General features: G+C 39.8%; 1 protein-coding gene across 1 annotated transcript in view; it reads left to right on the top strand.

Annotated features, from left to right (window-relative positions):
- Positions 1 to 26,501, top strand: part of CACNA1D (calcium voltage-gated channel subunit alpha1 D) — a 328,116-nt gene that overhangs the window by 289,346 nt on the left and 12,269 nt on the right. Inside the window, exons 43-47 of the mRNA XM_077821490.1 lie at positions 20,033 to 20,149; positions 21,104 to 21,471; positions 21,912 to 21,938; positions 22,912 to 23,061; positions 25,323 to 25,486. Of these exons, the coding sequence (XP_077677616.1) occupies positions 20,033 to 20,149; positions 21,104 to 21,471; positions 21,912 to 21,938; positions 22,912 to 23,061; positions 25,323 to 25,486 (826 nt within the window). The remainder of the gene's footprint in view (positions 1 to 20,032; positions 20,150 to 21,103; positions 21,472 to 21,911; positions 21,939 to 22,911; positions 23,062 to 25,322; positions 25,487 to 26,501) is intronic.

Here is a 26,501-nt window from a genome sequence, read left to right as displayed (position 1 = left end):
AATGCACCACTTCTTAAGCAGCAGATCCTCTCATGGGCTAACTCTTCTTCCCACACTGATTCCACATCTTCCCTGCAGCAAATATAGTATTAATTGAAAAGAATATTAGGTGAGTGCTAAGGAGCCAGCATGGAAATAAACTCATCTTAATACAGTGAGTGAAGTTTATTTGTTAATATTCCTCAGTGTTGTATCTGTGCTGCTCATATTCTCTTCCTGGGCATGGGGTTTACTTTTATTAGTATAAACTTCCCTGTATATTGTCAGGGCCCACTATTCTAATGTCTCCAGCTCACCATGCAGTTGCATTATATCTTGCAAGGTGGTAGCAACCGCTACAGTTTTGGTGTCATCCACAAATTTGATTAGTTTAATTTACACCAGAAGAAGAACTGATGAAGGAACATGAAACAGCTGGGCAACGTGCGTAGAAGTGGCCTTCCAGGATTTTTTTGTTTTCGTTTGGAGTTTTTAAATTCCATTTAGAACTGCCTCTAGATATTCTAACAGTGTCCTTGATGGGGCTACACCTGGTACGTAGCATCACCCACCCATGTGTGCTCTGCAAAACAGCAGTGGTCTGCAGACCAATGTTTGAGAAACGCTTACATAAACTAACCTTGAACAGAAAAAAACAAAACAAAACCAAAAAAAATGAGGCGTTCTTGTGGCACCTTAGAGACTAACAAATTTATTTGGGTATAAGCATAAGCCCAAATAAATCTGTTAGTCTCTAAGGTGCCACAAGTATGCCTCGTTTTTTTTTTTATTTTGTTTTGTTTTGTTTTTTGCTGATACAGACTAACACGGCTACCACTCTGAAACCTGTAATCTTGAACAGGTTATAGGAGAGTGAAACCATAAACAAAGAAGACCTGCCTTATCACATATTGTATTGCTGCCTATGATGGCTTATTTTACCATCCATCTTTGATTTTCGCTTAGTCTGGTATAACAACTACTGGGAAGTAAATGTTTTTCTGAGGACTTTATTTATCAAAATTAAAAAGACATACCAAGTATCCTATATACTTGAATTCTCTGCACATCTGGATGAGAATGTAGTTTGCACAACTTGCCTCATTCCAAAAATACCTGGCTACAAATTAAAATTTGTGGGGGGGTTAGCTGAACATTTTTTTGTCTGCCCATACTGGAAGAAAGACAGGAGGCAATGGACGTGGTTTAATGAGGCCACTTAAAAATCTGGGAGTGCCCAGCAATAAATTGTACAGTGCAGAAAGGAGGAGAATCGGCTCTCTGCTGTTCCAGATGTAGGAGCCTGAAACCCCCTTGCTCAACTCCCTTAAAGGGATGCTTTCCTTGAAATCCTTTTCTAATGCATTTTATCCAATGACTGTATACCTTCCATACTGAGTACTGCACTGAACATCCTTTTACATATTAAGTTGCAACATTATAACCTAAACCCCCATTTCACCACGCGGGGTCCCCAGCCAGCTCTGGGAAAGGCAAAAGAAAGAAAACAATCCACCCTGCCTCTGCCCTCCAATCTGGTGGTGAGGGAAAAATTCCTTCCCAACTCCCCAAGTTCATGAATTGGTGCTGCCAAGCCAAACCTTGTAAAGAGGGCCTTTTGGGGGCTACAAGGGTATTACCACCACCCCCTACACTCTTCCGATCAGCAAGAAGAGCAGTGCAGTGACCTTGTCCTGACCTGGCCCCAACTGCTTCCAGCCCTTCCTGTCCATTTCTGTAAACTTTCCCCCTTCTACCCAACTGCTGTAAGGGAGCCCTTAAAGGCAGTGGCCCTTTTCTTCCAGCTAGCCAGACAGAGACCCCTAACATAAAAGTTGCAGTGGGCACCTTATCGTGTGTTTTCTCTATAGATGTGCAAAAGCATCTTATAATACTAATACTGCATTTTATAACATAGAAACGTTTGCCTTGTTCATCAACAAAGATATATTCTTCCAACATAGAAATACAGGAACCAGGAATGGTTTTACCTGATAGAGTTGCTAAATAAACATATGTACCTCAGAGAGCTTCCTTCTGTGTAAAATGTACACAGAGGCACACAGCACTGTAACCTTATAAATATGGGTAATAATAATAATTGCCCCTGCCTTTACATAGAGGAACCCTTCAACCCAGTTGATACAGTCATTGCATGGGCCGTTGTAGTTTGGAAGGCAAAATAAATAACAGTACCAGAACCACTCCATCTAAGAACAGTCAGAAAGGGTCAGGGATTAAGCCGACAACTCAGCCACTTCTCTGGAAGAACAGTGAGTGACTAAATTCCATCCTAAGAACTCTCATCTCTCCGGCCCGATTCCAAGCCGATTAAAATGGTGATGTTTGAGTTACAGCTGTTCTTGATTGTGAATGGTGAGGGCTTCCTGGAACTAATAGAAGCTCAGCTATCAAGTGTCCAGTCAGATGTTTTTCTCCATAAAGTTTGCCTCAGACAAATTCCAACTAGTGATTTTGCCTTGGGAGGTTCTGAGGGCAAGACAGTTCACTTCAACATAGAACAAATGTCAGACCAGTGAGTATTGTACCTACACGAGAATCTAGTCAGGGGTCTGCTGTGTGGGAAGAAATTCTGCTAGGGCAGGATATCTCACTTTGAGATATCTGCACTTTGAATGTGCAGTTGTAAGCCATCATATGCAGCACAAGTTGAGAGAGAAGGGATAATTGAGTAACTGGTCAGTTCATCTCCCTCCCCAGAGTTCATGGCACTGAACACTGGAGTTAGTGCAGTCCATACTGCAAATGTTGGGTTTTGTCCATTGCCTTGCATGCTATCCTATCTGAATTTAGTTGTGTAGGAGTTCCTTTAAAAAAAACAAATACTGAATAGGAAGCTGACACTGGCTTCTATAGCCTCCAGCCCTTGTTGATTGTACGTGGCACTTCACACCCCGAAAGAACTACAGGTTCAGAATGGTCTTCCCTGCTAACAGCTGAAGAAGCATGATGTGGTGAATTGTTGGAATCCAAAGAGACATCCCCATAAATACAGCAGAGCTACTCAACCATTGGACATACAGGCCACAGTGGCCTGCAGAATCATTGCTGATGAAAAGTATGTCACATCTTGAGGTCTTTTGAGGGAGCTGCCTACTTGATACAGAATGATAATTCTAGCACTAGCCAAGTGCTCCTTTTCACCCTGATTTCTGCCTGCTGGAGAGAAGCTTTTCACTAGGCTAGATCATTAAGTGAAGGATGAGTTGCCTTAGCCTGGATGTGAAGATTGCATAAGTGAAGCATGTCATGTTCAGTGCTGTATCCTGCCCACATTTTGCTATCCCCATTTCAAACGCACCGTATCTGCTTCCTAACCTCTAGATGATAACCTCTGAAAACAAAAGAAAGGTGATTTATTGCATCCAAATGAGGATGGGCCTTCCAATCCAGAGTTAAAATAAGGTGCAGATTCATCCAGCTATATCCCCATTGAATCATAGATTGTATTGTTATTGTTATTAATTTGTAGTGTCAGGATCCCATTGTGCGAGGTGCTGTTCAAGCACATAGATCCCTGCTCTCGAAGGTATACATTCTACTTTGAAGCCAGACACAGCAAGTGAGGATGACAAACAAAAGGAAGGAAGTGGGGTGGACAAGGGTAGGAAAGATAAGGTCACGGTGACATGGGAAGCTATTGCATAAATTGATGGTTCCAAGTCAACTAAAATATTAAAAATAAATTAATAAAATCATCTGTCACTGGCCACTTGTAGCCAGAGCACCATCCATCCTCAATTCCCTCTCTAAATCCTGAAGGCTTTCCAAAAGAAAGGGGGTCAGAAGAGGCAACAGAGACTCATAAACAATTGAGGGGGCACAATAGCCAGAGTAGGGATCACAGTCAGGCTCTAGAGGGAGTGGAGGAAATAGCCTAGCTACAAGTCAGCAGATAATGGGTTGCCACAGATGTTAGTTACAGAGCTTTCTGGCAAGCTTAGGGTTCTCAGTTGGCTTTATAATTAGGCCTATTATTTGTCCCTTAATTATAATCTTTAACACTATGAGTAACTCATGAGTCTTAAGCAATAAGGCCTACATCTGAGCCATTTGATTTCACCCAAGTTACAGGTATAGGCTGACAGGATTTACTTGAAAATCTGCCATTGATTTTCTTCTTAAGTGAAGTAGAAATTCTGCCTAACTGAATATTTTTAGACTGTTTCTTTTTAACCTTTTCAATAGGTAATCGTTCTAGCTAAAGAGAGCTCTCGTACTCCAGATTTTCTTAACAGCCCACCAATCTTTAAATTCCACCTTAATATTGTCCTGCAATTCTTTATTGGAAAGCCTCTTTACATTTTGAATTTGATTTCTTGATAGAGATAATATACTGTTGTTTCCATTAATATCTCCTTCTCTCTCTCTCTCTCTCTATATATATATATATCCGGTGTTGCAATCAGACAAATGACTCACCTTTTTCCCTAGCAACATTATTAAATGGCATTATGAGGCATGGAACCATGACAGAAATGGCCACACTGTTCTGAACCAGAAAGAATGCCAAACACCCTGTAGATAAAAACAGGGGATCCTCAAGACTAGATGTTTAAACTGTTGCCAAGCCAGCCACGCCCCACCCCCAACATACCCTTAAAGACAAAAAAGTTTATTTGATTTCTGATATATCTTTGAACACCATTTCCATTAACTTCCCAATAATCAAACAATGATTGCATCAAGATGCAGGCTGTTGATAAACCTAGAGGAGGAGCAGTACTATTTCCCCATGCAGACTGAGGGGAACCAGACAATGTCAGGATAAATAGAAAAGGGAAGTTAGGCCACCTACAGTGACATGATCATGAAAGGGCAGTCCGGTCTTTAACTTGCAGGGGGCAGTACCTAATCCTTGTTTATTAGTGGGAGCCACATGTTCAACTGGAGAGCTCCAGTTTGGGGCCGGACAGGGCAAGTGTACGGCAATGATACTAGTAAATAAGAATGTCCATCAGATAAATCATCCTGCATAAGTCCTTGTCCCAAAAGTGGAGGAGTGGAAACTAGTGAACAGGGTCCTGTAAAAGTTCCAATAGAAGATATTGTCTGTATCTCTGCAGGGCCCCTTCACCAGGGGCAGGTTGGATTGTAAAGTCTGTGGTCTTGGTTCGGCCAGCAGTGGTAATGTAAGAACATACAGGTGACTCCCAAGCAGTATCCAGGGTGGGGACCATATGGCCAGACATTTTGGCTTGATATTGGGTAATAAGCATCCCTACTGGGGTCGGTTTTACTGGATATTGATCTCTATGAGGAACAGATATACTCAGTCCAGACCAGATATGAATCCTCACAGGGTCAGCCCCACTAAATCTCACAGGAAATGTATCCTTGCTGGGGTCATCTTGGTCCATCTTCCTCCTCTTCCTCCCATCAAGTCCACACAGTTGCTCACTCATGATGAAATCCAGGCAGCTCATGAGTGGTTCATGCACATAGTTCCTCATGTGATAGAAGTAGAACTACGTGTGTATAAAACTCACAAATATCTCTTCCATCACCATCACAGAACTGAATAAAGTACTTCTAAAATAAATACCATTAGAACACTGAAATAAACAAAATAACCTGCTGAATTGTTAATATGAGACACCCCCAGTTCTTTGCAGGGTGTCTACACACTTTCACCAGTACACCTTTCCATGAACAGGTGAAGCTGCAATCAGTTGGGTCTGCTGTTCTTCAGGGTGTAGGATGACCACTTCAGGATAGGGGGGTACTGCTTCCCTCTGGCATCCACACCTTTTGGAGCCCTGCCTGCACCAGCTTCCCAGTATCTCCTCTTCCACCAGAATCACAGTGGCACCACTGCTGGCCATGGCCTTTGGCACAAGTGCCTCTGGTTGGAAAGGATGATACTTCTGGCCCTCTCCGGGTACAGGGACCCCAGTTCTTTCAGATGCCGCTGAAGAGCCAATTCTGGGCCTCCAGTTTTTTCTTTTGTCATACCATGCCCATCTACTGCTGGATTATGTTCCTTGCTGGATGAGGGCTTCAGACAGTACCCCCATCTCCACCACCATCGAGGACCATTTTGCCTTTATACCTAGGGTTTTCTGCTGGCAACTGTATAAGACTGTCACCACTAAGTCACCACTGTGCCCACCTGTGCCACCAACAGTCCCAAGTATAGTAACTAGTTGAGTCCAAAGACCAAAGCACCTTTGCATTTTTCAAAAATGTTTAAAATCTGGGAAAGGATTGATCTTTAAATATTCATGGTAAATAGGCCTAATGGCCTGTGATGGGATGGTAGATGGAGTGGGATCTGAGTTACCCAGGAAAGAATTTTCTGTAGTATCTGGCTGGTGAATCTTGCCCATATGCTCAGGGTTTAGTGGATCGCCATATTTGGGGTTGGGAAGGAATTTTCCTCCAGGGCAGATTGGAAGAGGCCCTGGAGGTTTTTCGCCTTCCTCTGTAGCATGGGGCACGGGTCACTTGCTGGAGGATTCTCTGCTCCTTGAAGTCTTTAAACCACGATTTGAAGACTTCAATAGCTCAGACATAGGTGAGAGGTTTTTTGCAGGAGCGGGTGGGTGAGATTCTGTGGCCTGCGTTGTGCAGGAGGTCGGACTAGATGATCATAATGGTCCCTTCTGACCCTAGTATCTATGAATCTATGTGCAGCTTGCTCACTAGGACAACTTATATTCTTCTTTAGACTCTGTCTCTTGTCTGAGATCTGTACTTTTCTTATCTCACATAAGCTTATGTAAACTAGAATACAGAATTGGAAGGACAGAATATAAATGTTTTGTGATTCTTGTAACAAGGCAAGCATGTTTAAAAGGGAGATTGTGCATTCCTCAGTGGGGAAGAGAAGATGTTTTTCTCTGGGATTTAATTTTCATTGGAAATTAATGGTAGTCCCTTTAAAGAGGGGAAATATGGGAGTGTTTCTGGATATAAAAGCACCTGGGTTTCACTAGCAGCTTCTCTTAGTCTTACACTGAACAATGAGATTACTTTGCTGTTTTGTGAGAGAAAACTTGTTTTGCTTTAATTATCTGAGTTTGTTACTTGGGGATAGGATTTGCATTCATTCTTAAACATTTTTAATTGAATTATTTTGAAGCTTTCAAAAACTTTTTTGGAGTTGGGAACTTTCTGCAACCTGGGAAGAGCTAGTACCCCCTGCCTATGTTCTTTTACTGTTCTTTGTTTAAGTTGGTAGAGACTTTCATTACTTAAATGAGAGCCCTACCCTACAATTTCAAACAACTTCTCTTAAATAAGTAAAATTATAAACAGCTGCAAACAGGTAGATGCACAGGGAACTTGGAACCAAGAGCAAAACAATTTTCTGCAGAATGTTACATTGCTAGGTGTCTGTCATCAAGAGTCTTAATGTAACAACTTCTATCAACAGATTAACTAGAACCTAGAACAAACAAAACCCAAACTGGCTTTTTGGGAAATAGGTCTTTTGTTAACTTAGTGTGACCGTCAGTCTGCCTTTTCCAAGGTATTTGCTAACTTCAGTGAGCACTGATTGCTTCAATGAGGAACCTAATCTCAGTCTTATCTTTTCTATCTGTATGGGCTGCTCCAGAGTTGAGGAAGAAGTTAGCTCCCGCTCTGCTAGATCTAGAGTGGGGTCTCTGCATATAATTCTGTGAAACTGAAAACTTATTATGTGGGTGAGGGAGTGTCTTCCAAATGTTTAGCATACAACATGAGCATGCTTGATCCAGCAGTATTGTGGGGTGCACTGTGTATGTGCCTGCTATCAGATCCTCTTACACTCCCACATGATATTTGATTAAACACAATTGTTTTAAAATAATTTTATAGGCAGTGGAGAACAAGACATAGCCTCTATCAGGAATTCTTTAGTAAGGGGTCCTGTTTGTGTCAACAAGCCCTACATCCCAGCTAGGAAAGATGATAGTGTCTGTTCTATCATGATTATACTGGATCCATCTATTTTCCTTTTTATATACTGGTTAAGGTATAAAACAAACAAAAAATGGTGGGGACCAAACCAAAAAGAAACATCTGAACGTAAGGAATGTTGCATAATGAGCCATGAGAGACAAGTGTAGTTAAAATCACCTCTGTTGGGAACAACAATAATGCTATATGTGAAGGTCTTTCTTGTACTTCTGCAGGGAGAAATATTTAGGTAAAAATTTTTCTTCGTGGCTATTGCCTCACTAGTTTTTATGTGCGTTTCTATGTCCCTAGATAAGGAAACAATTTCTGTAGCCCAAATCTGACTTCAGGAGTATAATTCAGAAGTAACTACATTTAAATCAGTGGAATTAAACAGACAATCTCAGTAATTTTTTTTCTCTTCCCCACTGTACCTCCTAATTTTTAGCCGGCAGTTAAAACATATATGGGAGGATCCACAATGGTTAGGAAAAGATATGGTATTTTATTAGTAGAGCCAAGTGAAAAATGAACACGCCATGGGGCAGAAAGGAAGTCCATTTCAAGGAAAGAGAACTCCTTTTTTAGTTCTGCAGAACCAACTGAAAAGTACTATATAGAGTCTAGGAGGAGGGATGAGTTCTGAGCCTATTTGAAGACAATTAAGGTTAAAAGAGCAATAAAGACCCTGATCCACAGTGGGTTAAAAAGTTCTCAGGGAAGTTTGTTCTGTGGGTTTAAGGAGGGAGGCTCTTATTGCTCAGTGTTAAATGTTTGAGTCTGTGATTAAAGAAGAGTAGAAGCACCTGTGAGCGGCAGAAGGCTGGCCAGACCGTCAGTATATAAAACAGAATGGAAAACACATGGTTCTTCGTTTCTCCAGTGAGTTACACTGTTACATACTAAAGGATTTTTGTTTTTAAAGAGGCAGATAATCAGGAGAATAGAAGTATCTCTAAGAATCAGCTCTGGCTATCACTCCAGCACATTGTTTACCTAGAGCCATTTGAGAATAGCGCTGGGATTGAAGAGTATGGCAGGGCATAAAGGCCCAGCAGTTTTGTTTCACCTAAGAGGCAAACAGTTACTAAATACTGAGCTCTTATTAGCTATTTTATTTAACTTTTATTTGTTTAATTTTGCTAACAGAGCACCTTTCAGCTGAGGATTTTCACAGTGCTTTACAATTAATGAAGTCTCTGTGAGGCAGGTAAATAGTGCAGCAGAGCTTAAGTGACTTGCCCAGAATCATTCAGTAGGTCAGTGTCAGAGCTTGGAAATAGAAATCGGGTCTCCTGATTCCTAGTCCTGACCCATGTAACCACTAGACAGTCCTCCCCCCACCTGACAATCATGACAAAGACAATCACTGAGAAGAACTTCCATACATTTTCAAATGTCACTCTATTGAGGACTAATAGTCTAGTTGCAAAATCCTCAGCTAACATCCAGGTGAGAGCACCATCACCTCCAATCTGTGCAGAAGAAATATGTGCAATAAATACTCTTATCCTACCCCTGACATCTGTAATTGTCTATTGAGGCAATTGTGGGTGTTAATGGTTGAGGACCTGCTTTTTTAGGAGTCCCATAACTCCATACAAACACCACACCTTCCTGCCTGGCTATATCTGCCCTCTCTAGCAGAAGGGGGAGGAAACAACACACCAGCAGACCCCAAAAATGATATCCAACAACTTGAGCGGAAGGGAAGGCAAATCATGCCCTGATTTTCCCTTTTCCTGCAGTCTAGCCTCTGACAAATCATAAGGCCAGTCATGTCTACTGCAGCTTCTTTATCATATATGGCAAGCTTCCATTTCTTAGTGGTTATCTGTTCTAAGTGACAAGCTATCTTCCAGCATTTAATAGTTCGGACAAAGTAGCAGCTAGGAACTGAAGAGTCTCATTATCCCACTTAATTTGCAGGAAAGTTAAAATATTTTTCCATGACTGCCTTCTTCTTTGCCTCCCTCCTCTCTCTGGATCTCTGTTCCCCTTTTTAAAAGTAAGAGGCAGTTAAGCTTGGTACACTCCTGGGGCGGGGTGGTAAAAATTTTCCAAGTAAGGCTCCTTTCTGCAGCATCAGCTGTTTCCTTCATATGCCCCCAGGTGACTGCTATTCAGTTCAAGGGAAATTAATGAAAAACAGGATGCAATTTCCTGAGCTCAGGGCCCTCCTGTTAGATTTTATATCAGTGCATGTGTTAGTCATTTAACCATGTGTCCTACTTGAACAAGTGCAGAGAAGTGTTCCTCAAGAAGTTAAACTGTTTGGTTAGATGAAGATCTATAAAGAATAATGTCATTTTTGAATGGCCATTAAGCACTGTAGGAAAGCTCAGATATTCTTTTCACGTCAGAGAATAAAGCAAAGACTTTTTTTTTGTTCTTTCTCTGAGAAAGACATCAGACTGCTCTGGTGGTAGATGTGTTATCCAAAGACTAATGGAACTTTTATTTATTTTAGCATGTTCCCCAATGCCTCTGACTATATATTGCTCAGTAGATGAAAATGGAAGGGGTTGGTTCATGAGCATCAAACTTGTCTCTCAGACTTCGGTATTTTGAATGGGGAGGGCTGTCAGTGTGCCAGCTGATCAGATTTTTAAACAAGATTTACTGAAGCAGGCCTATAGCTTACTTAGTCCAGTCAAGTCTATACACTTGACAGTATAGTTACAGAGAGAAATATTCCATTAAACCAGATCATGGCATAAATCTTCTCATGTTTAATAACTGGAATAAGAGAAAACACATAAACCACAGAAAATGCTTGGGATTGCTCCATGAGAACCTACAACTGTAGGGCTGTGTGGTGTTAGCTCCTGAACTTCAAGTGACAACTTGAAGCAGTCGAATAAGATTATAGAGAACTCTGTCATCTAATCCCCATTTATAAAGAGCTGTGAATCTGATTTTAAAACTAGACAGATTAGGAAATCTCTAAACTGGAATCTGAATTTGGAATCTAAATCTCCATTTGAGTCCATATCTATGAAACTGCATTTGCTGTTGTCATAATTTTAAGCAAGGAAGATTACAAAGACCAGTACATTACTGGTAGAAAATTAACTGTATGCGTTTCACTAGGACAAAGAAGTATTGAGAATCTGACTGGCATTGAGCCCAGTCATTCATTGATCTCAAGAAACAGAAAGAGAGTATCTATCATCTATTCCAAGTTATTGGGGGTAGGAGGTGGAGAAGAACAACCACCTATGCTTTTTCTTATCCTTAAAGAATGTTTTTTGTGGGTTTTAATACAAAATAATCACAATATGTGAATACCAGCTTCACAGCTAAGGCTGATTCCATCGTTTGAAGAACCTTGAACCTAGTTTATATGATAGTTTTAATATCTTCTGAATTAAAGAACAAGTTAGGATTTATTAATCTTGCTTCCCTAAATACAACACAATTGTTACATCCTTGTGTCCTTTCTAGTTAGAGGAACAATACTAAATTCTCAAGGCTGAGAACAAGTACTAACCTGCTATCTGAAAAGTTTTTATAACTGGTTGGGAATATCCTCTTTTCTCCAGGTCTGTTCCTTTCCTTTTTTATTCCTCAATTATGTTGTCAAGTGCTTAAAAACAAAAAACTCACCACCCTTCAAATGCAAAGTGTGGGTGCCCCAGCTGCTATGCAACATGTAACTAACAAACACCAGTCCTGGGGAGGTAGTGTTCACACTGCTGACATCAGTGATGCTAGTGCATTAACAGGGAGTGGACTACAAAAGATCCTCATTGGGTTCTGCTGCCCTAAATTTGCAGCAGAACTGTGTGTTTGCCAAATACAGATAAAAGGAGAAGGCATGCTTCTTATTTCAAGGTTATTGCAACCCACTATCACCTCATCACCAAAATGAAAAACACTGTTCTATAAGCAGTTGTATATCTTTTAATTCTCCTATCACTTTGGTGAATATGTATTTAAGCAGTCGCACTTCCTGTGCACTGGTCTTAGAAATCAGACCTCTGCTGAGGTTGGCAGTTTGGACTCGTCCAAAGATATCGTCAGTGTTACCAAGAATCAAATAGAGTGTTATTTAAAAAAGAAAGGGAGGAGGCACGAATAATTCTGTGGCCCCTTGAAGCAAGTATTGCAGAAAGAAAATTGTTACACCTTGATTGTAATCAATAACAGTTCATTTTTTTAACAGAACAATAAATATGATAAATGTTTGAAAGAATTTTTCCATTGATTTAAACATTTAACTGAAAGTACTAACAGAACTTAGTGAAAGTTAAAAAAAAATAGAAACAGGTTTTTTTAAAGTGCGTCTGTCTCCCATTCCTGCTCTCTCCTTTAGCCAGCAAGGAATGCTTTTCTCTGTTGGCCTGCCATGCGCAGCCGTGTACCTTGACAGTGAGCGTGTCTCAGCAGTGCTTCCACTGGGTGCGTCCTATTTCTTTCACATTCATCCGCTTGCTTGCTGGTGTGGTGAGGAGTCAGTGCCACAGTCTGAACCAGTCTGTTGTTTTTAAAAGTTCTTAATCTTAGGAATGATTTAGGAAAGTGTCTTTGCATTCACTGCTATGGGAGGGAAGGCTATTGCTACACTCAGAGGGATAGGGCAGTGACCAGGGTATCAAAGATCACAACTGCCCCTGACATAAACTAAAGCAGTGGATACATTTTTCATCATGAAGTCATGGGGAGATTTGCATACAAAGAGATGTCAGAATCTGACCCTTTGACTGAACTCCTCTTCTGGGTGTAATGAGGCTGGACCTTGTGCTGCTCTGTTAGTGAATGGAAAATGATGGATAGGTGCTTTTTAGTTGCTTTGCACTCTCTGGGCTTCATCAGGTATGAATCTCATCACATCAGGAATTGAGGGAGAAAAGCTTTCTGCAGGGTTGGAATTAAGAAATGCTGAGGGAGGAAGAGACAAATTCTCAGGGAGCTCAGTTTGAGGCAGGGAATTAGGATTCTTTGCACCTTGGTTTGATAGTTCCTTAACTCCAAGAAATGGGTAGGCAGGAGCTCCTCCTTCCTTTTTCTCCACGTGAAAAATTTCTGGGAACACTGTCTCCAGGCAAAGGGCTATGTCTGGGTGCACTTTTGAATGCTAATTAGCCTGGCTGTTGTTGGATGGAACGTTTAGTGGGGAGGGAGGTCAGCTTGCTCTCTGGTCAAATTCTGGAGCAGAGGTCTCCTCTCCAGCATGCCCTGCTGTGTCAGTGAAGACTTCTGGTTTTTACATTTTATCAGCAGATTACTATTGGAATATTTTTCTTTATCTGTCATTAAATGGCCTTTTCTGCAACATGCAATGTCCTAGACTTTGAATTTATTTACAATAGAAGCAGGACAATTTGACTAGCTCAAACCTGCCATCAGCTTGTCATGTCTGGTTCATAGTCCCTAAAAGTTGCTTCAAGATTGAGCCAGCCATCAGCATTCTAACAATCTGAATGAACTCTGCAGGCCCAAGGTTTTCAGCTTGCTGTCAAAAAAGAGTGTAACGAAGTGTAGTGTGGCTCAGCTCCTTTTCTAGTTCACACTATGTGTATGCTTTTATTCTGACGTTATAAAAACTCCTAAGAAATAAATGAGACCAAAAAAATCCCTTAATTGATTTGCTTACAATGATTACTGATTACATTACTCCCTTACCATTTTCTGACAGTATGCTTCACGCTCAAATTTCCACAGATAAACAACAAATCTTTATATTGAAGTTGCACAAAATATGTTTGTGACAGTAGTTTGGGAGCTGCCGGACAGTTAGTCTTAACTATCTTTCTGTAATGATGGAAATTTGTATTGAGCCTAACACGAGTAACGGTGCTTGTAAAATAATGTTTAGTAGAGCGTAAATAATTTTAATTTATATCTAATACTTGGAGTTGGATTCATTCATTCATTCATTCCACTTTTGTCAGAGAAGATAATTATTACAGATAATATATATACACATCATACATATTTCAGTGTGTGTATGCATGTATGTATATGTTTGTGGGTATGTAAGAAAATATAATCCGTGTGTATCATACAACATATAACATATTGATCTGACAAGGATTTAATCTCAGGGACATCTTTCAGATTTAACTAACTATGCTACTTTGTATAAAAATTGTAGAGGCGCTATCCAATACGATGGTAAATTAAGAAAAAGCCCTAGTGGGCAACCGCTGAAGGGTTAATACACTGCTCAGCTTCAGTTTAATTGGGCTGCCATGTTCATATTGTGTTCACGGTAAGACTTAGCTGGAGAGAGCCTGGATTTGACAGAGAGCACAGAGCCTTTGTGTAGTTACAGTGCAGTGCACTGAGCTGGAGGGTTTTAAATAAGATGGGTCCTGTGAAGACAAAGAGATCTGGGGAATCAAGACTTGACTACTATGTCTCTTATGTTAACTGCTATAGCGTAGGTCCATTCAGTTTTGTTGTTTTTGGTTTTTCGTGCATGATTTATATTCTTATTTGAATTGTTCTGGTATTGAATTTTGTTTAGTACTGACTTAGCTTAAGTAAAAGTGTAGGTTTCCGAGTATGTTTTTTTCCAAGTTTGTTTGGGGGTTTTTTCATTTGCTTTGCTGTAAAACATGCAGGTTTGTGAAAATTCATGTCTGAGCTAAAAATAGATTATTCATTGTTCTTACAGTGTTTTGAGGATCTTCAGGTCTAGTAATTTACAATTAATATTTGTAATATATTTCAGATATATTTTTACTTAGGTAGAGATATATCCAAACCTCTAGCATTCTATTAAAATCTGAGCTGCAAAACTGAAAGGCATTTTAATACTTTATAATGCCTCTATAAAATATATCTTCAAAGGGAGTGGGGAGTGTGTGTGTTTTATATTTTAAATTAATAAAAATTTTATGATAAGTGTTGAACTAGAGAGTTATGAATGCAATTTGAAAAATAGGCTTAAATTATGTCTTTTTAAAAAGATAACTAGATTGCATTATAGCTCACATATAAAGTTTACTAACTTTATAGAGTGAAGATTTTTATTTGTTTTTAGTTGAAAGAATATACATTATTAGGGAATAAAAATAAAGATTGAACAATTTACACAAATTATTAAAAGCAGTGTATGTGTTATATAACAGTGAAAGTTGTTTAAATATGGGTAGAGTTTTCAAGAAATTTCATTGGCTCTGGATTTTTATAGATATATTGTCATCTTTATATGCAATATATAGTTAGATAGAATATGTAAAGCAATCATTTAAAATGCATTAATAAGTACCTGATCTTGAACCTTCATTTATTTGTCTCTGAACTTGGGTAAAAAGAACTATGAGTAGGATTTGTTAAAAGAATCCTTTTTAATTTCAGCGACTCATTGATTTCAGTTTTATGATGCATGGTGCTTAAGTTTTTTCAAGTATCTTTTTAAGCCTGCCTTTGTTTCCTGTCAATGACCAGCCCAAATTAATATATTTGTTAGTTATATGACAATTTTTTCAATTGAGGGGTTTCCTGAGGTTAGATCATTTCACCATTTAAAAGAACACATGCTGTTTCAACTTAGTATCTTTTCAAAGAGAGGGGTATCGTTAGTTGTCTTTTGAGATGTTGTTTATCACACAGCATTGGGGTATTAATGACTTACGCTGTCTTGAAAAAATTGTAGGTGCTATTATGCCTCATAAAGCACAGCTGCACTGAATTATCATGTCAATTTGAAGTCATAATTTTGTGCACTACTGAAAAACCTATTGAAGAGACATCCTTGATTTTATTATGTGATTATGTCATTCATCACACAGTACATATGTCATTGATTTGCTAACAGACAAGCAGATCAATCCAGCAAGTTTTACTCATGCCCAGTGGGAAAAAGCTGCAGGATTCAATTTAGGGCAGAAATCATCTGAATAAAGTCCTTTATTTTTTGCAACTTTACAAGCATAACTGCTAAATAAAGGTGAGACAGTTGTTGCCATTTGAAATACAATAACATGGATCTCTACCTCCCCCAAAAATTCAGAAAAACACATGCTGTCCTGTATCACAGAACACCATGAATAATTCAGTGATGCAATTTGATTTATTAATTATAACATTTTATCCCTAGAGAGATGTGGTGGCAAGTGTCTAAAACCCTGTTGCACATGTTTTATTATCACATTTTAACAGTTGGTTGTTGCATATATCACAGGACAAAACAAAATATTAAACATATGTGTTGGAAGTGTATAGCTTACTAAAAGGCATCAGGTGACTGCAGCATAAATATTAGAACATTCCATGGAATGTTGTTTTTTTTCTTCAAGCTGCAGAGATCTCTGCATCTCTGGTATAACAGTTTTGCATATAGCCAATGTTAATATTTACACTGTATTTTGAAGATAAATTGACCAGTATGTCCAAAGAACTTTGTATTCTTAAATATCCTTACATTTTTAACTTAGAAAAATCATGTAGCTGATGTCACTTAGAGTGGTTTAAGTCAGGAAGATTTACAGATCAAATGAGATTACTTGGATGTCAAACTGATATAAATGAGAGCAGAATGAGCTCCAGTTCTTTTGAAATCACTTGTATGGTACTATGGTTTAAAATGGGTATTTTGTAAAATACTACAGTACTTACATTAAAATTTACAGTCAATTGGAAAATCTGAGGACCAGATCCTGCCTTACATTAAGGCCAGTTTTGCTATTGGTGTGCCACAAAGTGATCTTAAAGCTTCCCTAAGGGGGATTTCCCCTGACATTGGAGAACCCGCAGGGGGTGTAACCTAGCATGGGGGGTGGAGACATATCAAGGGTTGGAAGGTGTGGGACCCCTCCAGCAATCTTTATTGGCAAGATGGTCTCTAGGGGAACATCACAGACTGCTGCAAGTTAAAGAAGCCTTTAGCCTCCTCCAAGATTGAAAGTAGTGGAAAAGGGACTTTGAGCCACTTTTCCCTTTTCCCCTGAGACTCTGATGAACTATGCTCAAGGGCACTGGAGAACTGAGCCCTGAATACATTGATTGAACTTGCTGCTACAGGGCTAAATTTATTGGAATATGTGGTGCTTCAAGTCTGTGGCCCAGTCTTGTCAGTCATAACATTTAATTATAATAGCACTTACAGTAGTTATTGTGCAGCTCTTATTTAAGAAGAAAATGGTTTCTGGCATGTGTGGCAAAAATTGTGTTACTCCTGGGGAATTCTGTGCATGTGAAAAATTCATGTCCCCCACAGATTTCTTTGCTTCCTCGCAGAAAAATGACTTTCTGACAGGGAAGCAATAGGAAGCTGCAAGAGCAGTCACACACCACTCCCTAGCAGCACAGACACTTCGTTCCACCCATGCTCTCTTCCACCCAGAGCAGCCAGTGGAGAGGTAAATCACCGTGGGGCTGGGGACACCCCAGCTAGTGGCACCTACTCTGAGCCATCATCATCTGCTAGTCCCAGCTAGGCTGGAGGCAGGAGAGGTGTGTGGGGAGGGGTCACTGTACAGGGAGCTGCTCCCCCATCCATCCAATGCCTATGCATCCAGACCTCCCACACCCAGGCACCCCTGCCAAGCCTCACCCAGTACATCCAGAACCCCCCTAGCACTCCATACCCAAACCCCACCCCACTGAACCTCAACCCCTGCATCTGAATCCCCCCTACACCCAGACCTCTTGCCTCCAGACTCCCACCCCTGCACCCAGGCCACCCCACACTGAGCTCCCTGCACTCAAACCCTGATGCTTCCACCCCCTGCACCACCACACATCCAGACCCCCACACCGACCTCCAACTAGCTGCACCCAGACCCCCACCCCACCAAGTCCCACTCTCCCAGCACCCAGACCCCTCTGCTGAGACCCCCACACCCAGACCCCTCTGCTGAGCCCCAACCACCTTCACCTGGAAGCCCCTGCAGAGTCCCATTGCTCCTGCACCTGGAACCCCCTCCCACAATAAGCCTCTGTGCACAATAAGCCTCCAGATCCCCCCACACCTAGACCCCCCCACTGAGCTGCCTGCACCCAGATTGTCACACACAGAATCCTCTCACTCCACACCTGGATCCCTCCACACTGAGCCCCTCCACACTTGGATCCTGCCTGGTTGAGCCTGCCTGCTCCACACCTGGTGTGCCTGGCACAGAGGCAGGGCCCCACAGTGTTTCTGGGGCAGGCTCAGACCTTGTGCTGTGTCAGGTTCAGGTGCAGCCTCACTGCTAAGTCCGTGTCCCAGGGGTGAGGGGACTGCAGGGTGATCTCCCACCTTTGTGCAGCCAGTGGTCTGTGCTCCCCACTGCCATGCTGGACCCTCTGCATTTATTTATTGACAAATAAATATGAATTTTAAATTTTTTAAATTTAAATTTAAATTTTTGAATTTGCAGAATTTTAAAATATTGTGTGCAGAATTTTTAATTTTTTGGCACAGAATGCCCTCAGGCGTAATTGTGTGAGCATCCCCCAGACTGGGAACCCACATATTCCAAAGGCACTGTCAAGGTTCCTTCCCCACTCTGAACTCTAGAGTACAGATGTGGGGACCTGCATGAAAGACCCCCTAAGTTTATTCTTTCCAGCTTAGGTTAAAAACTTCCTCAAGGTACAAACTTTGCCTTGTCCTTGAACCCTATGCTGCCACCACCAAATGTGTTAAATAAAGAACAGGAAAAAAGCCCATTTGGAGACGTCTTCCCCCTCAAAATATCCCCCCAAGCCCTTTGCTGGGGAAGGGTTGATAAAAATCCTCACCAGTTTGCATAGGTGAACACAGACCCAAACCCTTGGATCTTAAGAACAATGAAAAAGCAATCAGGATCTTAAAGGAAGAATTTTAATTAAAGAAAAGGTAAAAGAATCACCTCTGTAAAATCAGGATAGTAAATACCTTACAGGGTAATCAGATTCAAAACACAGAGAATCCCTCAAGGCAAAACCTTAACTTACAAAAAGACACAAAAACAGGAATATACATATAAAATAGCACAGCTATTTTTCCAGCCATTAAACAAAAGAAAATATAATGTGTTTCTAGCTAGATTGTTTGCTAACTTTTTACAGGAGTTCTGAAAAGCAGTCCTGATCTGTGCCCGGCAAAAGCCTCACACAGACAGAGCCTTTGTCCCCTGCCACATGCAGGCTTCCAAAAGAGCAACTGAGAGGAACCTGAAATGGAATTTAGTAAAGTAATGGACTAAGCAGTAAAATCATCCATTTCTTCTGCAGTTTGATGGCATCTAGAAAGAAATTGAGATGAGGAAGCCACTGTTTCCTTTTCAACTTCAGATCCCAGCAATCACAACTCTTAAGTCAGGTTCTTGGGACTGTCCTCTAGACAATAAATAATCACATTTTACCTGCACAGACTGCATTTTGGTTGTTTTGGATGGCCAGACAATGATATTTTTCCTTGCATATACCAGCAAAGCCTTGATTAGCACAATTTTACTGTATGTTTATTAAATGGGGAAAAGCTCTCCTAAACATCACGTTAAAAGGCCTGTCTGTACAAAGGCATTGCTTTCTTGGCATGGAGTGCAATGTCTGCTTATTGTGTGGCATGTAGGTCCACTTCTTCATTGGTTTTTAACATATTTTTTATGAAAGAAATTTGCCACTGCAAGACCTGGACACCATACTGGTTTAACTTCATCGGCATTTGCATCTGACCTTCCTCTCTCTTCCTCAGTCTCTTTCAGATCTTCTCTAATCCTGTTACTGTTATCTCCCTGTGCTTCCTGAAGGGAAGGCAAGGCTGCAAACAACTTTTGGGGCATGTCGTCCTTTGGAATGAAATGCTTTTCTTATTGAAATACCTTTTATTAAGAGCTTATTGATTTTTAATATGTATTGGCACTCTGCAGCAGGATGGATATTATGCCCATGAATAATGCACTGAGGGACTGATCGAATGCCCAGTATAGTCAATGGGAGTCTCTCCATTGACTTCAATGGCTTTGGGTTGGCCCTCATACCAGGATAAAAAGGAGATATATTGGACTCGGTGTTACGCTGGTGTAAGCATGGTGCTAATGACAGTGGACAAAGGCTATATAGGTTTAGTTCTGTAAAGTAGCACCTCGTAATTACATTTATAGCAAGATTTATAGACTTTACCTTGACAAAGAGACTATCCTTTTAAAATAAGTTACCTGCTTGTGATTTAATTTCAAAAAGGAAACTATATTCCTAATGTATTATGATATTTTCATTGATTTAGGCAGGACTAAGAACTCTTCATGACATTGGCCCTGAAATTCGTCGAGCTATATCCTGTGACTTGCAAGATGATGAACCTGAGGAAAATAATCATGAGGAAGAGGAAGATATATATAAAGTAATTACTCAGAAAGTAGCCACATGGCAGAATGTTTTATTATATGTTTTTATATTTCTAGAACTCATCAGACCACTTGGACTGCATCTACCAGAATATTTTAAAAGATATTTTAACCAAAAACAATTTTAACAAAAGGACACATTCCATCCCCTTCAAAATTTAGCTGAAATATTTTTCCTATAGTTACCCCACGCAGGAAAAGTCACGAGAAAAGGCATGAGTCTTAAGCTATGCTCAGTAAGTCAACAATATCATGTTCTCTTAGGCCAATGAGGGAGTAAATTCCAGCATCAGAGGCCATGCACTACACACCTTACCCCAGAAGTTCAAATCAAGGACTGGAAGTGAAAGTACCTCAACTAGTCTCAGCTTTTACAATGGTAGATAGAGAAAGGTGGATTCTTAGGTTGCCAGATTCCAGACTAAGAGAGCATAGTTTAAAATCAGCACCTTGAATTTCACATAAAAGCCAATTGGAAGACTTGGGATAATAAGTGTAAAATACTGACTATGGTGGCAGACACTTGTAATTAAGGGGGAATCTACTTTCTACATTAGATGCTCCTTCTGAGTTGTCTTCAGGGCACCCATGGAGAGCATGCTTCAGCTGTCTACTCTAGGAGGTACTAAAAGCAATAAAAGGGTGAGTTCCACATCCAAGAAACAAGGTCAAAGGTAGAGCTCGTCAAATAGTTAAAAAGCAGGTTTGTGAATGTTTCTTCAAAAAGGAATGCCAGGTTCTGTTTGTTAGTATTTGTGGGCTCATGTTATTAATTTCTCATTAATATTTGGAAGGCTGTCATGTATTTGTTTAAATATATGCAAAATCAAAAATGTTCACAAATTTTAGCACAAATGTTTATTCATGCAAAAATGCATTCAAGAAGTGCATTTATTAATTATTAGCCCATTTAAAAATGTTCAGACATCCTTTTTTTTTTTTTAAAACAGAGGAATGGTGCCCTGTTTGGAAACAATATAAATCATGTTTGCAGTGATAGGAGAGATTCGTTTCAACAAATCAATACCACACACCGTCCCCTGCACGTCCAACGGCCTTCAATTCCATCTGCAAGTAATACTGAGAAAAATATGTACCAACAGGCCTCAAATTCTGTTTTCCATAACCATCATAATCACAACTCAATAGGAAAGCACGTTCCAAATTCAACAAATGCCAATCTCAATAATGCCAATATGTCCAAAGTTGCTAATGGAAGGCACCCAAACATTGGAAATCATGAGCATAGGTCCGAAAATGGATACCATTCATACTCCAGAGCTGATCATGAGAGGCATAGAAGATCAAACAGTAAGAGGTAAACTTTACGATATGTTTGTGTTCAGTAAATAAACATCCTATAGCATGTGCAATAATTTAGAATGGTGTAGTGCTACTCCAAAACTCATACTGTGCTACTTATTACCTAATATATCAAAAGCTATTTGTTTTAAGGATGGTGGTAGAGGTAGTGGTTGCTTTCATTTTGCTTTTTTATTGTATTGACAAATGAAACTATGATTTAACATATAACTAATTTCTTACCCAATTAGAAAAATATATTTAACACAATAGCCCATGTAATCTAGGAGTGCATTGTCTCAAAGAGTTAAAATATGGTTTTTTTTTTAAACAAATCCATTGGACAGTCACAGTATAGAAAGAGTGTAGTCACCATTAATAGTGAAGTTCTGAAAATTATTTTAATAGTCTGATTAAAAAAATTTCTCTCCACATTTTTATGGCTTTCCTGGATAGAACACGCTATTATGAAACTTACATTAGGTAAGTGCATATTGTTTAAGACATATGTTTAAATCATGAGACAACATAAAAGCTCTCAATGTTCTTACAGTGGAAAAACAATAATAAAGTAGCCCGAGTTAACCGGAAACAAACTTAGAATAACTAAAGTATGGAATTAAAAGATATAAAATGACTACAAATTTGTGATAATTTTATGGGACTAATTTCACCCCATGTCTGTGAGTGACTGACATGGGCTGATAAATTTCAAGACTTTGATCTTGATTCTGCATTATTAAAATCAATGGTATGTTTGGCAACGACTTTAGTGGACACAGGAGCATGCTCAAAGGGTAGTTCCTGTTTAAAAAATGTCAAGTTTAATCCTACTTCACTTAGACTGGAGGAGATAAAAAGTATGTAATGTTAAAGGTATTACTGTAAGAATTACTTAATATTGGCTAATGATATTTATGGGCAAGGAAAAGATAACCTATTGAGTGTTTGTCAGAGTTGCTTGCGTTATGAATGTTAGAGGTCAGATAGAGGGCACCTCCTGAAAAGTACTTCTAATTTCTAGTAGTTTTTATGTTTAGAATTTGCACAGCTGTTTTCACACTTTGCTTTGGAAGACTTTACTGAGTGCTCTTACATTTTTGCCCACTGACAAATTTTAGGTATTTGAGAAACCTTTTTCATACATGTACTGTAGACTTCCAGCTTGAAAGACTGATTTAAATGTGCTTGACTTTTCTAACTATTCACAGTAACTACAGAAACATAGTAAATCTACCATACTTCTATTAACGCTTTAAAACAGAAAAGCAAAGACAGAATACCCATGTACCCATCTGTACTTCAATGGAAGTTACTATAAAGCATCAGTCCAGCTGCGAGAGAACTTGTATGCCTGTCTTTATTTTTTTTAAAAAACTATGCTAAAAGTGCAGGTTTAAATATAACCATTATGGATAAAGTATAGTGAAATCCCAAACCACTGTACCAATTGTAGGTCAGACTCCGGTGATGGGCATCTACCAACTATTTGCCGTGAAGACCATGAAGTTCAGGATTACTGCAATGATGATCATTATATGGGAGAGCAGGAATATTTTAGCGGAGAAGAGTATTACGAAGAAGACTATATGTTGTCAGGAAGCAGGTGAGATTATTAGTCTTAACTACAAAAAATGTCAAATTATGTACGTACAGCTAGCGTTACATTAAACACACTTTATACCTTAAAAATTTCACTATTTCTTTCTTAGGGAAATAGAACAGTGAATGAGAATGCAAAATATACTCAAGCACATCTCATGTTGGGGTATGAAATGAGACCCCAGCAAATCCCTAATACATAATTCCAGAGTAGTGAGAAAGGAAGTTAGTTCATTTGGACTGTGAGAAACTCTACAGTCCAAAATCAGAGAAGTTCCCACATTTACTGGGGAAAAATTGAATACCGTTTGAGATAAATGAAGATTTAAGGCCTGCCCCTGCTCCCAATGAAGTATATGACATAACTCCCGTTAACATCAATGGCAGCCGGATCAGCCTCACTTGGGGAAGCTTTTAATGATGGTTCATTTGATTCCATAATCTCAGCAGAAGGAAGGATGATAATGAGGCAGATAAACTATATGATGGACCCTGTATAGTAAAACATGACCAAATAAACTACAGGCACAACCTCCCTTTATCAGTTCTAATCGCATCACCTTTTGCCATGTACCTGGTACAACCAGTCGATACTGTGATACCTGGCCTTTGGGCACCACTGCATTATAAATATTTAGTATTACATATTTGTTTCACCCATGTCACGTCTTTCACAAGAATTTCATGGACTGAATTTGCAGAATTGCTGAATTTGTATTTATTACACATTCATAACCCTGAATGAAATTCTAATTTACATTAATCTGAGTCCGCACCCTTTTCCCTTTCCTTCCTGCCCCCTACTCTAATTCCTGAGGTCCAGTTTTCCCACCCAATTTCTCCCCATTTTTGGACTTGTTTGGATTTTCCCCAGCCAAAATTTCCATTTGAAATTCATTTCTTACAGTTTTAATATTTCCGTCCTGCAGCATCCTTAGAAGGCCTGTTCTAACAACTTTTTTTTTGATCCAGTGTCGACAATTCCTGTGACTTTCACATTCAACAGTTTAACTTCTTTTATTGCTGTCACTTGCTCAGATTTATTCAAAAAGTGTGTATCTATTCCATGTAGATCCAAGCTTTCCCACTTCAGCTTGGATTCATACAGTTCCCTGAACTGGGCGAGGGGCAGTCATTAGGTCATTAGTATGCCCTCTCCTGACTTTCCTTGCATTTAGAACAATCTGTCTTTTCATGGTCTGTCATTTTACTGTGCTAACATTTCATGGAACAGGTCTCCTACTTTTTGGGCAACAGTCAACATTCTCTGTTTTACAAACTGCTTGTAACCTTTTTTCAAACATGTCAAATGTTTCATACATCCTGTTAGAAACCCCTGCCTCATCATGAATTATACACAGATTTGAACTTACGGGACTAAAGGTAGATTGTTTCCACCTTCCTTACAAAAGGCTACTATCATCTCTCCTAAATTGTTATCTAGAAAGATTCCAGCTGTTCAACCAATCCCACAGCCTCATAAGTCTCCTCAGCCTCCATGTGTTGGTTTTAATTTGCAAGGGCAGATTCCCTGCTTCCATTCCCTGCTTGTCCTAGATGTATCTGTGCATATCCACATGTGCCAAACATAACAATCTTCTCTACTCCTAGGTCAGGTGGAGTCTCCACCTTCTTTTTTCTCTGTGCCCTACCTGCACTCCAAACAACTCAGATTGGCAGCTGGCCCCAAATTGAATTGGTCCATCCAAGTTAGCAACTCAGAACCCCGTCCACTTCCATTTCATTAGGTATCCACTCATTTTGGATATAATATTAATTAGAGTCAAATAGGCCTTTGTAATACTCAAGCAGCAACAGTCTGAACTTTTTGCACTGAGCCCTGCAAATTACCCAGAAATCATAAGGAAAGATGTGGTGGGGGTGAGGAAAGGGTTTGTTGTTTTTAACCAGACGATAATATTGAGGCCTTGAGTTATAATCTTCAGTGATAATAGTAACACTGATGTCAAGGATTACAACCACGTGGTTTTTTAACCAAGCATAATATTATTTAATTAAACCATGAAGGTTAATGTGTGACTTATTCTAAACAGACCAGCGTATGGCAATTTTCTCATAATCAGTGCACAGTCAGAAACCAATATGTTAATGAGTCACGTTCTTCCGTATGTTTTGTTTAGTTCTCATGCTGCGGCAAGAATCAGTATAAGAACGATGCCTGGAGTCCTTTGGCCTGGTAAATGAAAAGATTATTGATCAGTTCATTGAAACTGCCCTTATTAACAGCATGTTTCTTTAATTCAGGCATACGTATGACTATCACAACAGATATCACTGCAATGACTTAGATTTTGAGCGGCCAAAAGGCTACCATCACCCACATGGATTTTTTGAGGACGACGATTCACAGATCTGTTACGATTCAAAAAGATCTCCTAGGAGACGGTTGCTACCTCCAACACCTACATGTGAGTACAGTAAAAATGTCCAAGTGCGTCAGATTTTTAACAGTGAATACATGGTCAGTTCTATATAGAAGCTTGGATGAAAAAAAGAGAACATTCCTGTGGATCTTGACATTGTTCTCACCATCACTCCTTGTGATTTTTTTAGAGTAAACCCCTCTGATTAGTATATTTACCAACTTTGCAGACAACAGGTGGAAATGTCTATCTTGAGGTACAGCCCACAGAATCTACAGGTCCCAGCATACAACTGCATGTGTCTCTCATTCTCCCTTGCTTCCCTCATCCCTTCATCATTTCATTAACATGATGTGACTGTCCTGCATTTTCTCCAGCTAATATAGAAAACATTGCAAAGAAACAAAGTCCCTGGTCTCCGTTTACTTTATGAGGTCAGTGGAAAATGGTCAGGTAGGATGCAGCATACATAGAGATTTGCCCTACATAGAGCTTGGATCAGGAAGTGTTTTGTGTGTGTGTGCATGCCCCTAAGGGAAACAAAGGGTTATTCATGTTCACAGGTTTATTATGTTGATATAAATCAAACCAAACAATTGTCACTCTAGTGACTCACCCTCTGGCACTTTCCATGACTCTTTCAAACCAGACACACCACCTGCTAATACTATTATAGCTTTTATTTGATTTTTTTTTTCAGATGAAAGCAACACAAGCTTTCCCATTTATTTTTAATTTGGAAAAGGTGTTTTCTCAGTTAAGGGCATCTGCACCTGTATCTCCCCTCAGTGGGTAAGTGCACCCATGCTCAAGCCTCCACCTCCCCTGTCGTTGCCTTTCTTGGGTGGAGACACGTCTACCTCCCTTCTCAGTGGGGTATCTCCATGCTTATCAATTCCCTGCCTTCACTATGTATTTCTCAGCAAAGGCAGTTTGCCTAAACAGACCTGCTTGCTTTCTCTTCAGAGATGGGTAACAGAGTGATTGCTAGAGATATAAGTTACCATGCAGCACTTCCTCTGCAAGTCTGCAGAGAAGGCATATTAAGAACAATAAAATA

This window comes from Eretmochelys imbricata, chromosome 7, assembly GCF_965152235.1.
Source record: "Eretmochelys imbricata isolate rEreImb1 chromosome 7, rEreImb1.hap1, whole genome shotgun sequence".
Taxonomy (NCBI): Eukaryota; Metazoa; Chordata; order Testudines; family Cheloniidae; genus Eretmochelys; species Eretmochelys imbricata.
This window is presented reverse-complemented; position numbering and strand designations above follow the sequence as displayed.